This window comes from Mandrillus leucophaeus, unplaced genomic scaffold, assembly GCF_000951045.1.
Source record: "Mandrillus leucophaeus isolate KB7577 unplaced genomic scaffold, Mleu.le_1.0 Scaffold66, whole genome shotgun sequence".
NCBI lineage: Eukaryota > Metazoa > Chordata > Mammalia > Primates > Cercopithecidae > Mandrillus > Mandrillus leucophaeus.
In genome coordinates this window covers 2,454,633-2,469,769 of record NW_012107141.1, presented here as the reverse complement: position 1 = coordinate 2,469,769, position 15,137 = coordinate 2,454,633, and the positions used below count along the sequence as shown (strand labels likewise).

At 44.9% G+C, this 15,137-nt stretch overlaps 1 protein-coding gene across 1 annotated transcript in view; it reads left to right on the top strand.

Annotated features, from left to right (window-relative positions):
- LOC105554836 overlaps positions 1–14,925 on the top strand; it is a 28,185-nt gene extending 13,260 nt beyond the window's left edge. The window contains 2 exon segments of the mRNA XM_012001460.1: positions 14,257–14,495; positions 14,601–14,925. Of these exon segments, the coding sequence (XP_011856850.1) occupies positions 14,257–14,495; positions 14,601–14,925 (564 nt within the window).
- Positions 14,926–15,137: the final 212 nt, after the last annotated feature.

The following is a 15,137-nucleotide window of genomic DNA, read 5'->3' as shown; positions in this document are numbered from 1 at the left end:
TGAGTTTGCAATCCGGGGAGCAATACTGGCTGAACTCACATTCATATTGAGAGCATTCTGAGTAGCTGGCAGGGCCACACAGACCTTAGCAGGAAGACAGGGACACCACACTGTTTCTTCCTTTCTTTCCAGGATGATCCCTGTGAAAGCTGCCATGTTTGCACTGCCCTCCTCTGTGAGACATGGTTTAGCTCAAGTCCTTGCTCTGATAACTTTCAAGCATGTGACTTTGGGCACATGTGACTTACACCTCTCTGGGTTTGTTTCCTCACTGCTTAGGCTGCAGGCAATGCACATACAATATTTGCTACTTTAGGGCTATAAGATGAACTAGTTAGTTGGGTCCGAGTCATTCCTTTTACCAACAGAAATGAAGAGAAAGAGGAGAAAAAAATAAAATAAAACCAAAAAAACCCCTCATCTTCTCTCCAAAATGAGCGTTTATCGCCCTCTGGTGTCCACCACAGCGCTCAGTGCGGCCAATTAAGAGTGGCTTGAAGGCCGGGCGCGATGGCTCACGCCTGTAATCCCAGCACTTTGGGAGGCTGAGGCAGGCGGATCACCTGAGGTCCGGAGTTCAAGAACAGTCTGGCCAACATGGTGAAACCCTGTCTCTACTAAAAATACAAAAATTAGCCGGGTGTGGTGGCATGAGCCTGTAATCTCAGCTACTCGGGAGACTGAGGCAGGAGAATCGCTTGAACCAGGGAGGCAGAGGCTGCAGTGAGCCGAGATCACCCCCACTGCGCTCCAGTCCAAGAAACAGAGTGAAACTCCATCTCAAAAAAAAAAAAAAAAAAAAATCAGCTGGCATGGTGCCTCACGCCTGTAATCATAATCCCAGAGCTTTGAGAGGCTGAGGAAGGCAGATCTTCTGAGGTCAGGAGTTCAAGACCAATCTGGCTAACATGGCAAAACCTCATCTCTACTAAAAATGCAAAAATTAAGCCAAGCGCGGTGGCTCACACCTGTAATCCCAGCACTTTGGGAGGTCGAGGTGGGTGGGTCGTAAGGTCAGGAGATCAAGACCATCCTGGCTAACACAGTGAAACCCCATCTCTACTAAAAATACAAAAAATTAGCCGGGCATGGTGGCAGGTGCCTGTAGTCCCAGCTACTCGGGAGGCTGAGGCAGGAGAATGGCATGAACCCGGGAGGCGGAACTTGCAGTGAGCCGAGACCACGCCACTGCACTCCAGCCTGGGTAGCAGAGTGAGTGAGACTCTATCTCAAAAAAAAAAAAAAAAAAGGAATACAGCAATGGGCTCATGCTCATGGAATTCACTGGTTTTGCCCTGTTCCCTATTATCTTGAAGCAGCTGGATTGATAGAATGGTGGAGTGGACTTTTGAAGTCACAATTACAGCACCAACTAGGTGACAGTACTTTGCAGGGCTGGGGCAAAGTTCTCCAGAAGGCCATGTATGCTCTGAATCAGCATCCAATATATGGTACTGTTTCTCCCATAGCCAGGATTAATGGGTCCAGGAATCAAGGGGTGGAACTGGAAATGGCACCATTTACCATCACCCCAAGTGATCCCATTAGCAAAACTTTTGCTTCCTGTTTCCACAACATTACATTCTGCTAGCCTAGAGGTCTTAGTTTCAGAGGGAGGAATGCTGTCACCAAGAGACACAACAACGATTTCATTAAACTGGAAGTTAAGATTGCCACCTGGACACTTTGGGCTCCTCCTATTTTTAAGTCAACAGGCTAAGAAGGAAGTTACAGTGTTGGCTGGGGTGATTGACCCAGAAAATCAAGATGAAATCAGTCTACTACTCCACACCGGAGGTAAGGAAGAGTGTGCATGGAACACAGGAGATCCATTAGGGCCTCTCTTAGTATTACCACGCACTATGATTAAGGTCAATGGGAAACTACAACAGCCCAATCCAGAGAGGACTACAAATGACCCAGGCCCTTCAGGAATGAAGGTTTGGGTCGCTCCACCAGGAAAAAAACAACAACAACAACAACAAAAACACAACCTGCTGAGGTGCTTGCTGAAGGCAAAGGGAATACAGAATGGGTAGTAGAAGAAGGTAGTCATCAATACCAGCTACGACCACACAACCAACTGCAGAAACGAGGACTGTAATTGTCATGAGTATTTCCTCCTTCTTTTGTTAAAAACATGTTTGTGCATGTATACACTTGTACTAAGAAAATATCTTCATTTTATTTCCTTTTCCTTCATCATGTGACATAAGATTTATTGACTTATTCATATCAGCATTGAAGTATTGTTAACTTTATGTAATCATATTTGGGTTGGGGATTGGTGCGTTTCCTGTTGTATGAAGGATAGTTGTATTATGTTAGGCATAATTATGACATCGCTATTGTCTTTATTTGAAGATTATGTATGATGTGTGATGTTTTGTGTATGATCTCAGGAGATGTGTATGGGTTCAAGTTGACAAGGGGTGGACTTGTGATGGTTAATACTGAGTATCAACTTGATTGGATTGAAGGATGCGATACTGATCCTGGGTTTGTCTGTGAGGGTGTTGCCAAAGGAGATTAACATTCAAGTCAGTGGACTGTTGAAGGCAGACCCACACTTAATCAGGTGGGCACCATCTAATCAGCCTCCATAGAATATAAAGCAGGTGGAAAAACATGAAGAAACGACACTGGCCTAGCCTCCCAGCCTGAATCTTTCTCCCATGCTGGATGCTTCCTGCCCTTTAAAATTGGACTCCAGGTTCTTCAGTTTTGGGACTTGGACTGGCTCTACGCGCTCCTCAGCTTGCAGGTGGCCTATTGTGTGACCTTGTGATTGTTTAAGTTAATACCTAATAAACCCCCCTTTATATATATAATATATACATACACATATATATATACACATATAGTATATATATCCTATTAGTTCTGTCCCTCTAAGAGAACCCTGACTAATATATAACCTATGCATATTCCCCCATATACTTCAAATAATCTCTAGATTACTTATAATACCTAATACAATGACTACACAGCACTTCATTCACGTGGGTTGAAGGTAGTACTCAGCACTTGGAAAATTCAAGTTTTGCTTTTTGGGATTTTATGGATTTTTTTTTTTTTTTGACAGGGTCTCGCTCTGTCATCCAGTCTGGAGTTCAGTGGTGCGATATTGGCTCACTGCAACCTCCACCTCCCAGATTCAAGCAATTCTCCCACTTCAGCCTTCCGAGTAGCTGGGACTACAGGCACATGCCACTATGCCCAGCTAATTTTTGTAGTTTTTGGTAGAGACAGGGTTTCACCATGTTTTCCAGGTTGGTCTCGAACTCCTGACCTAAAGTGATCTGCCCACCTTGGCCTCCCAAAGTGCTGGGCCACTGCGCCCAGCCAATTTTGTGGAATTTATGTCTCGAAATATTTTTATTGTGTGGTTGGTTGAATCCATGAATGCAAAACCCACAGATACGGATGGAAGGCTGAGCTGCCAGCAACAATAACAGTAGTAGTAGCAGCAACAGTAATAATAGCAGTGGTGGTGGTTAGAACTGTAGCAGGAGCAGCAGCAACAGTATTTCTTAGTGGGCCTCATTTCTTTTTGGGCTGCTGACCTGACAGTCTGTGGACTGAGAGTCATTCCATGGGTGGGAATAGTGATGGCAAAGCTGCTGTTGATGGTAATGAAGATGCTGATAATGATTGTGATGACGATGATGAAGATGGCAGTCATGATGCTGATGATGTCATTCATGATGACTTTGGTTGGTGCAGCGATGACGGGGATGATGATAACGGTGATGATGACAAATGTGATAGAGATGGTCGTGGTGATTGTGAAGGTGCTGATAGTGGATTGTAATGGTAATGGTGAGAATGTTGACGGTGTTGGTGGTGACGCTGATGACATTGATGGTGACATTGATGATGGTGACAATGGTGGTAGTGGTGGTTGTTATAGTGATGACACTGCCAAAGTTAATATCTGTCTTATGTTAATATTTAGTTTGGTGGACAGCTGAGAATGCAGTTGAAATCTTGTCTCCTGTCTTTGTTGCTGAGTCTCCTCAATATTTGGTGCTACCTTGAGGTCTAATATGGCTGCTTCAACTCTAGCCATCACATCTCCATTCTAGCCAGTGGGAATTCAGGGAAGACAGGGAGGGGGAAGCAAAAGGCAGCCTCTTGTCCTTTTTCTTTTTTTCATTCTAGCTATATTTTCATGGGTTTTGTGTGGGTTTTTAAAAAATGTTTTATTTCCATAGGTTTTGGGGGGAGCAAGTGGTATTTGGTTACAGTAAGTTATTTAGTGGTGACTTATAAGAGTTTGATGAACCCATCGCCTGAACCTCTCGTCCTTTTAAGGGCATAACCTGGAAATTTTTGAAATAGAACTCAGATAAAACATTATTTTAAATACTGCTGTCATGGATAAAGTTTATCATATGGCCCAGTGACCTGATACCTAAAGACCCCAGCAAGCAAATTCCTCTTAGATCCAGGATAAAGGTGATCTCTCCTGGTGAACTAGAAGGTTTTCTTTTTTCTAGCTCTTTCTTCATTTCTTCTTTCTTCACTTCCAGCAAAGTGCTTGGGCTCCAGAGACAGCCTGCAGGCTTCCTGGCTGGGCTGGTGATAAAAGGGCCACACTGGGATCTGGGACTGACACCATAGACTTGGGGCCCTAATAAGACTTCTAGCAGAATGGAAGGGAGAGATCTTGGCGGATAACATATGTTGCTTCTGCTTCTTAAAACATGTTCCTAGTGGGCCAATATTGACATGTGATGTCACTGTTTGAAATACTAGTGCTATGGTTTGGATGTGCAGCCCCTGTAAGATTCATATTGAAACTTAATCCCCACCTTGGTGATAGTAAGAGGTAGTGATCACTTCTTTTTGAAAAGTGACTAAATCATGAGGACTCCAACCTCATGAATGGATTAGTACCTTATAAAAGGACTGGAGGGAACCAGCTTAGCCCTTCTTGCCCTTCCATCCCTTCCGCCATGTGAGGGCATCTAAATGGTGCCATCTATGAGGAGCAGGCCTTGCCAGACACTGCATCCACCAGGGCTTGGTTTTGGACTTCCCAGCCTCTAGAACCGTGAGAAATCAATTTATATTATTTAGAAATTATGCAGTCCCAGGTATTTTGCTATAGCAGTACAAGTGGACTAAGTCACCTCATTAAGACAATGGAACAAGGAATCACAAAGACATTTTCTAACTTTGGCTCCAGCATAAACTGTTTTACAACCTTAGGTAATCCTCTGATTCTGACTTTTCTCTTTTTTCCTCACATGGTGGAGAGAGAGAAAGAGCTCCAGTGTCTTTTCTTATGAACACACTAATCCTATCAGATCAGGTCCCCATCTTTACCCCTTAGAGGTCCCATCTCCAAAAACAGCCACACTAAAGGTTAGAGCTTTAATATGTGAATATCAGAGGGGACATAATCATTTAGGACATAATACTAACCTATCCAAAAATCCCAATCGATTTATCCAATATCATACAAACATGCACAGTATTACAATTCTCTGAGGACTTCTGCATAATAGAGAGCATCTGAACCACCAATCGCCTAATTACCCAACCCTAAATGGAGTCATTAGTGGGTTTGTGTGTCTGCCGACTTAGGGACTCTTTGGTGGATGATGGTTTTTGGTCTACCACTTAATCTGTTTTTCTAGGTTTTTAGAAAACACCTGTTGTGCTCAGGAAATGTAGTAGTGTATTCCAGAACCAACAACACTTTTATAATCATTCTTTACTTTCTTATTCACGAAAAAAAGTATGCACAGTATGCAGAGTCACACACGGCCAAATGGAGGCTCACCGGTGCATTTCTTTCATTGCTGAATATTTCTATGAGTGCTTAAATTTCCCAGATCTCCTGGCTCATCTGCTTCCTCCACAGGCTCTTCCTCTTTCTTAGGCAACAGTTACACCTAATAATGAGAATGAGCCTATAGTAGGCCAGGCACAGTGACTCAAGCTTGTAATCCCAGCATTTTGGAAGGCCAAGGCAGGCGAATCACTTGAGGTCAGGAGTTCGAGACCAGCCTGGCCAACATGGTGAAACTCCGTCTCTACTAAAAATATAAAAATTAGCCGGGTATGGTGGCCGGCACCTGTAATCCCAGCTACTCAGGAGGCTGAGGCAGGAGAATAGCTTGAACCCGGGTGGTGGAGGTTGCAGTGAGCCGAGATTGTGCCATTGCACTCTAGCCTGGGTGACAAAGTGAGACTCTGTCTCAAAAACAAATGAGAGAGAGCGAGAAAAGAGAATGAGCCTATAGTGGTGGTTACACATCACACTGCGAACATTGGATGTAGACCTCCTGGAAGAACTACTGAGATACAACTCACACTCACGTGTCTTCTTGCAGTATCCACCCACAGCCCAAATGGTCTAGCGTCCATTTTTGTGTGAAATCATTAGAGCAGGCTTTTTGTTCATCAGTCAGTGCTATGGTCTGAATGTTTGTGTCCCCTGAAATTCATATGTTGAAACCTACTCCCCGATGCAATGGTATTAAGAGATAGGGCCTCTGGGAGGTAATTTGGTCATGAAGGTTTCACCTTCGTGCATGTGAGCAGCACCCTTTTAAAAGAGGCCCAAGGGAGCTTGTTAGCCCTTTCAGTCATGTGAGGATGTAGCTAGAAGGTGCCATCTGGGAAACAAAGAGTGGGCCCTCACCAGATGCCAATCTGCTGGTACCTCAGTCTTGGACTTCCCACCCTCCAGAACCATGAGAAATAAATTTCTATTGTGAATAAATTACCCAGTCTAAAGTATTTTGTTATAGCTGCTTTAATAGACTAAGGGTAAATTTGGGGTAAATATTTTTTCAAATCATGATGGCAAATATGTACATATTTTTATTTATGTATAAATTATATATAATATGTATCCAGATATATATTCAAGAGGGCAAAGGCATTGACTGCTATATCCTCAGTGCTAGAATGTCACCCAGGACACAGGAGGCACTCAATAAATAATTTGTGAAATGCAGAAATGAAATATAGTCAAATGAGAGCTACTACGAAGCATGATTTGTGGCATTCAGTGGCTTTGTAACTGATGTACATGGTAGCTGTGCTCTCCGGAATCCAGCTGTCAGTGCTACAGGGACTGGTATGGGTTTTCCTTTTCTCCAACGAGTTCCTTCCCATTCCTGTAAGATTACACAGCCCCGTCCATTGTCATGTGACTGGTGACAACTCCCTCTGGGAGGACACTTCTCTGTCAATGATATGGAGCTCAGCCTCGTGACTTGCCTTAACCAATGGCATGTGGGCAGAATGACAGATACCGCATCCAAGCAGGAGCTTTGAGAGCCACCATGTGGCTTGACCACTGCTTTTTCTTTCCTCTCCCATGAGAAGACCCTCAATAGGGACGGATTTTCCATCTTGGATCTGGGAATAACAAAGACACATGAAACAGAGTCTCACATGACCCCCAGCCATCTTTAGCAGTCATGTAACATAAGTGGGGAATAGGGCCTTTGTTGATATAAATCAGTGCGATTTGGGGAGTTCTTTGTTACTGCAGTATAACCTCACAGAAGCTGTGACTCTCCAGCCAACCCCAACCCCATGCTCAACAATTCGGGAGGCTTTGCAAGAGCCTTTAAATAAAATTCTTCTGCACAAACAACTAGATTTCACTTGCCATGCTTATAACTAATACCTACTGTGGTTAATGTTATTTCATATGATTATTAAATGCTGTGACTTTAGGCCAGTTATCATTGGCCTGTAAATCCCATGCCTCAAGTGTCCTTATCTGAGCTGGGTGGGTGTCTGCAGTTGAAACTTGGTGTAGAGACCTAATTCCATGTCTGCCCTCACCTGACCCTGCAGCCAGGGGGATTAAACTGAGACCATGAGGAATGGGGCAGGCCCTATTCCCCTGACCCCAAGTCTTTCATCTCCAAGCCCCCCACCTTTTTTTTTTTTTTTTTTTTGAGACAGAGTCTTACTCTGTCGCCCAGGCTGGAGTGCAGTGGTGTGATCTCGGCTCACTGCAACATCTGTCTCCAAGGTTCAAGTGATTCTCCTGCCTCAGCCTCCCAAGTAACTGGGATTACAGGCACCTACCACCACGCCAAGCTGATTTTTGTATTTTCACTGAGAATGGGGTTTCACCATGTTGGCCAGGCTGTTCTGAAACTCCTGACCTCAGGTGATCTGCCCACCTCGGCCTCCCAAAGTGCTAGGATTACAGGCGCGAGTCACCGCACTTGGCTTAATTTTTGCATTTTTAGTAGAGATGAGGTTTTGCCATGTTAGCAAAAGCCTGCTGTACTTCTTTAGCCATAAAGTGAGTGCCTTGGTCAGAGGCAATGCTGTATGGAATACCATGATGGTGGATAAGGCATTCTGTGAGTCCATGGATGGTAGTCTTGGCAGAAGCACTGCGTGCAGGATAGGCAAACCCATATCCAGAGTAAGTGTCTATTCCAGTGAGGACAAACCTCTGCCCTTTCCGTGATGGAAGAGGTCCAATATAATCAACCTGCCACCAGGTAGCTGGCTGATCACCCCAAGGAATGGTGCCATATCGAGGACTCAGTGTTGGTCTCTGCTGCTGGCAAATTGGACACTCAGCAGTGGCCATAGCCAGGCAGGTCAGCCTTGGTAAGTGGAAGTCTGTGTTGCTGAGCCCATGCGTAACCTCCATCCCTGCCACTATGGCCATTTTGTTCATGGACCCTTTGGGCGATGACAGGGGTGGCGGGGGAAAGAGGTTGAGTGGTATCCACAGAATGGGTCATTCTATCCACTTGATTATTAAAATCCTCTTCCACTGAGGTCACTCATTGGTGAGCATGTACATGGGATACAAATATCTTCACAGTTTTTGACCACTCAGAGAGGTCCATCTGTATACCTCTTCCTCAAATTTCTTTGTCATCAATTTTCCAATCATGCTTCTTCCAAGTCCCTGACCATCCAGCCAAACCATTGGCTACAGCCCATGAATTAGTACATAATCACACATCTGGCCATTTCTCCTTCCATGCAAAGTGTACAACCAGGTGTGTTGCTCAAAGTTCTGCCCACTGGGAAGATTTCCCTTCACTGCTGCCCTTCAGGGATGTCCTAGAAAATGGCTGTAGTGCTGCAGCTGTCCACTTTCTGGTGATGTCTGCATATCTTGCAGAACCATCTGTGAATCAGACCCTAGTCTCCACTCCTCTGTCAACTGACCATAGGGAACTCCCCACGAGGCCATCAGTTCAGCCTTGGGGAGAGAAGGCAGGGTGACAGGAGTGGAGACCATGGGCATTTAAGTGACTTCCTCATGTAACTTACTTGTGTCTTCAGGACCTACTCGAGCCAGATCACGTATACACCACCTCCATTTGATGATGGATTGCTGCTTTATGGCCTGATGGGTCAGAAAGCACCCAATTCATGATAGGCAGCTCAGGTCACATGGTGCTTTGATGACCCATAGTCAAACGTTCAGTTTCCATCAAAGCCCAGTAACAAGCCAAGAGTTATTTCTCAAAAGGAGAGTAGTTATCTTAGAAGATGGCAGGGCCTTGCTCTAAAATCCTAGAGGCATCCACTGCGATTCACCTATGTGAGCCTGCCAAAGGCTTCAAATGGCATCCCTATCTGCCACTGACACCTCAAGCACCATTGGATCTGCTGGGTCATATGGCCCAAGTGTCAGAGCAGCTTGCACCACAGCCTGGACCTGTTGCAGAGCCTTCTCCTGGTCTGGACTCCACTCAAAATTGGTAGCCTTTCGGCTCACTTGACAAAGGGCCAGAGTAACACACCCAAATGAGGAATGTGTTGCCACCAAAATCGAAATAGGCCTACTAGGCATTGTGCCTCTTTCTTGGTTGTAGGAGGGGCCAAATGCAGCAACTTATCCTTTACCTTAGAAGGAATATCTCTACAGGCCTCACACCACTGGAACCATAGAAATTTTACTGAGGTAGAAGGTCCCTGAATTTTAGTCGGATTTATTTCCCATCCTCTGGCACGTAAATGTCTCACCAATAAGTCCAGTGTGTTTGCTACTTCTCGTTCACTGGATCCAATCAGCCTAATGTCATTAATGTAACGGACCAGTGTGATATCTTGCAGAAGTGAACAGTGATCAAGGTCTCTGTGAATAAGATTATGACACAAAGCCAAAGAGCTGATATACCCCTGAGATAGGACAGTAAAGGTATATTACTGGCCTTGCCAGTTGAAGGCAAACTGCTTCTGGTGAGCCTATGGACAGGAATGGGGAAAAAGGCATTTGCCAAGTCAATGGCTGCATCTCAGGTACCAGGTGATTGTTAATTTGCTCAAGCAATGAAACCACATCTGGTATGGCAGCTGCAATTGGAGTCACCACTTGGTTAAGTTTACGACAATCCACTGTCATTCTCCAAGATCCGTCTGTCTTCTGCACAGGCCAAATGGGAGAGTTGAATAGGGATGTGGTGGGAATCACCACCCCTGCATCTTTCAAGTCCTTGATGGTGGCACTAATCTCCATAATCCCTCCAGGGATGTGATATTGTTTTTTATTTACTATTTTTCTAGGTAGAGGCAGCTCTAATGGCTTCTATTTGGCTTTTCCCACCATAATAGCCCTTACCCTACCAGTCAGGAAGCCAACGTGGGGGTACTGTCAGCTGCTAAGTGTGTCTACGCTAATTACGCATTCTGGCACTGGGGAAATGACCACAGGATGAGTCTGGGGACCCACTGGACCCACCGTAAGTCAGATGTGAGCTAAAACTCCATGAATTACCTGACCTCCATAAGCCCCTACTTTAACTGGAGGACCATAATGACATTTTCAGTCCCACAGAATCAATGTCAGCTCAGAGCCAGTGTCCAGTAGTCCCCCAAATGTCTGATCATTTCCCTTTCCCCAGTGTACAGGTACCCTGGTAAAAGGCCGGAGGTCTCCTTGGGGAAGGATGGGAGAAAGATTCACTGAATAAATTGTGGGTAATGTAGTGGGGTCCTTCCTCAAGGGGACCTGGCCTCCCCTTCATTCAAGAGGTTCTGGGTCAATAAACTGGCTGGGTCTGTAAATTAAGTTGGGAAATTGATTGAAGGACCATGATTCTCTGTTTTTATAATTCAAATTAACCTTTTGTCCGTTCAACCTAGAAGTTTTCTTCTTGCATAATTTAAGTGGAAATACAGTAGGCTTCCTATCAATTTTACTTCTAGGAACACCATGATTAATTAGCCTATGCCAAAGTTCTAAATGAGACTATTCTGATTGCCGTTTTGCCTCTGCTGTCCATTATGGTAGTACACCCACCTTGCCTTTGAAAGTTGAGTGCTGTCACTTGGCCCCTGCCACCTCAGGATCCAGTTATTCCCATTGTATTTAAATTTTGTAGTTGAGTGACTGCAGTTCCCACTGTTAGATCTGACATACAGAGAAGAGCAATTACAGGGTTCTCCAAAGATGCAGGTGCTGCCCTTACAAATCTATTTCATAAGGCATTGGTCAAGGGTATATCTTCTGGACCCTCCCAGCTGGGATGAGTAGGTCTGAAGTGACTAATCCACTCCACCATCCCCATATCCCCAAGCCTTTGGATCCCTTCCTCTACATTAAGCCAAGGGAGATAGGCATCTCCAGCTAACTCACAGTGGGCCATCTTTTAATCCATAGTTCAGCTAACCAAGCAAACAGAACCTCTTTGAGCGTCTCAAGCTGCAATATTAAATTCAGAGTCCCTACTTAGTAGGCTCAAGTCAATAAATTCAGCCTGATCCAACTCTATGTTCCTTCCACCATTATCCCATACCCTTAATATCCACTCCCATGGATGTTCTCCAGATAGCTGTTTTTATAAACTGGAGAACACAAACAGTTCTTTTTGAGTGTAGTGCACCTCCTCATGGGTCACACTCTCAACCTCACCTCTAGCAGCCCACCAGGACTTCAGTCTAGTTACAGGTCTAGAAGCAAACAGAGGTGTTGACAATGGCTTCTGAGGAGAAACAACGTTATCTTGCCTGGCAACTGCCACAGGTGAGGCCATCACTGTTGCCTCAGGCAGTGCAGGGTTAATCTCCTCAGACAAAGGTGTAAAGGCTGATGGCAGCATGGGTCAGGGAGGGGATGTTGCCACTACAGGGGATGGGGAAGCTGTTCCTTCTGGCAAAAAAGGTTCATTAGAGTTTACAAACTCAGTGTCCCCAGCTTCATCAGGTTCCTCCCACCTGTCCCCATTCCAAGTTGCAGGGTCCCATTATTTTCCAATCAAGAGTCACACCCTTAAAGGAGATAAAGGAGATAAAGGAGATGGAGAGATGGAGAGAGACCTTCTCTTCCCTTTACTCCATTTCCATTGCTTGGAAAGCAGACCCAACAGACAAACTTGTCATCTTTCTTTAACTGCATGAAACTGCATGTTGGGGATGATGGAGAAACATGAGAGAATGTCTGGGTCCTTGCCAACATTAAGCAGCCATGCCAGAGAGAGAGATTTCCATTTTGCTGAAGCCACTGAACTTGAGATCTTTTGTTAACAGCAGACTAATCTATATCCTTGCAGTTTCTCTTGGTTTCATTTGCTTTACATGGATTCAGAGAGTGACCTTTTTCCTAAACTCATCTTCAAAGTTTAGGGATCCTTGATTCTAATCCTCATTGCCCAAACCAAAACCTCCATGCTTTACTCCATGACTGTTTCTCAACAAGGCCTCCTCTTTGAGGCCTCCCTCGACCTGTAAAGTAGGAAAAGTGAACTCAGCAACAGTGAAGAACAGTGCAGATGAGTGAGGTCACAGATCAAGGGCTTTCAGCTTTACAGAAAGAATAACATTTAATAACAGATGATGAGGAGGATGACGGTGATAGAAATGATAACGCAAGGGTAGCTGTAATCGAGATACAGGTCTGCGGTTTCTGATGGTGATAGAGTTGGTGATGGAGGAAGTGGTGATAAATGGTTGTAAGAGTTGTGATGAGAATGAAAATTGTGGCGTTACTAGTGACACTGATGGTGGGAGAGGTGGTGATAACATTGATGACAATGATAACAATGCTGATGATGGTATCTGATTAGAATGATGTGGTTGCTATGGTGATAAGGATGGTAATGGTGGTTGCTATGGTGATGACAATGGAGATGGTGGTTGCTATGGTGATGGTGATGCAGATGCTGGTTGCTACAGTGATGATGGGAGTGATGACTGTAGTGATGAGAAGAATGGTGAAGTGTGATGGTGAGGTAATGAGAGGTCATTATGGTGATGATAACAATCATGGTGCTGGTGATAGTGATGATTGTATTGCTGATGATGGTGGTGATCCTGATGACAACAATGGTAATACAAGAATGGGATTGACATTGGTAGTGTTAATAGCGATATCAATGGGATATCTTTTTATTTATTTTTTTATTGCTGGATATAGAATTGTGAATAACTTCTCTCTGGTCATGGATCACCTTTTCTTCATGAGATGACAGCCAGATTTATAATTCCAGATCTGATCTGTTCAACAGTTCCTGGACTCATATATGCATTTTTACGTCTCATCTCCTCTCATGCAATCACATGTGGAACACTTGTTCCCCTTAGCATCTGCCCCACACCTGTTCTTCCTGTCATCCTCATCTAAGTAAGTCACAGCACCATACATCCACAGTGCAAATTCTAGGACATACCCTTGGTTCTTTCCTTTGACATATCTTCCCCATCCACCTGGATTCCCAGCCCTTCAGTAAGCCCAGCCACCTCTACCTTCCATTGCTTTTGATCTGCATCCTTCCACCCTCTTGTTCCAAGTCACCATCATCTCCCTCCTGGCTTAATGCAATCATCTCCTAACTGGACAACTCAGCTCCCTGGTTTCAGTCTTTTTTATTTTTATTTTTTATTTTTGGAGATAAGGTCTCACTTTGTTGTCTGGGCAGGAGTATAGTGGTGTGATCACAGCTTACTGCAGACAGCCTCCAACTCCTGGGCTCAAGTGATCTTCCCACCTTAGCCTCCTGAGTAGCTGGAACTACAAATGCGCCACCACACTCAGCTAATTTTTAATTTTTTTTTTTTAGAGACAGGGTCTTGCTATGTTGCCCAGGATGGTCTCAAACTCCTGGCCTCGAGTGATCCTCTCATTTGGGTCTACCAAAATGTTGGGATTATGAGCGTGAGCCACCACACTTGGCCTGGCTTTCACTCTTGCCACCCTACAATCCTTCTCCTCTCAGCAGTCAGAGTTATACGTTACAAATGCAAATTAGACCCCTCCACCACCAAACAGCTGACCCAGGCCCTCCACCACCAAACAAACAGCTGACTCAGGCCCTCCACCACCAAACAGCTACTCAGCTCCTTAAGCTGACCCACAAATACAGACCACAGACAAAGCAAGAGAAGAAGCAGAGGCTGTTGGCCCAGGCTGAGAAGAAAGCTGACAGCAAAGGGGACATCCTTACTAAGAGACCACCTGTCCTTCAAGCAGGAGTCAACACCGTCACCACCTTGGTGGAGAACAAGAAGGCTCAGCCGGTGATGACTTCTTGTGAGCAGACGTTTGGTTGCCAGCCTGCTGCCTCCCGCAGAGAAGAGTGTGCATGCTGGGCCAATGACCTCTCAGCGGGTAGCTTGGAGACAACGGGCCTAACCATTTTGAGTAGCACTTGACTACTCATTGAGCTTGTTGTCTTCCTGCCTGCCCTGCATTGTAAAATGGGGGTCTCTGATTGCATTATCAAGGGGAAGGCACAACTGGGACGTCCAGTCCACAGGAAGACCTGCACCACTGTTGTCTTCACACAAGTTAACTCAAAAGACAAAGGAGCTTTGACTAAGCTGGTGGAAGCTATCAGGACTAATTACAATGACAGAAATGATGAGATCCGTCATCACCGGGGAAGAAACGTACTGGTTCCCAAATCTGCGGCTTGCATTACCGAGTTGGAAAAGGCAAAGGTTAAAGAACTTGCCACTTAACTGGGTTAAATGTACACTTTTGTTTTCTGTACATAAAATTTATTAAAATGACACAAATTCTCCTTCAAAAAGAATTTTCCCTCTTCCCTGCTTAAGACCTATCAATGTCATGTATGCATGGATTTCCACGCTGGGATCAGCAGCTTTTGATGGTTCCTTAGGAATCCAGAGGAGGTGGGGGATGGGCAGAGCAAGTGTGGTTCCTAACTTCACATCCCCCC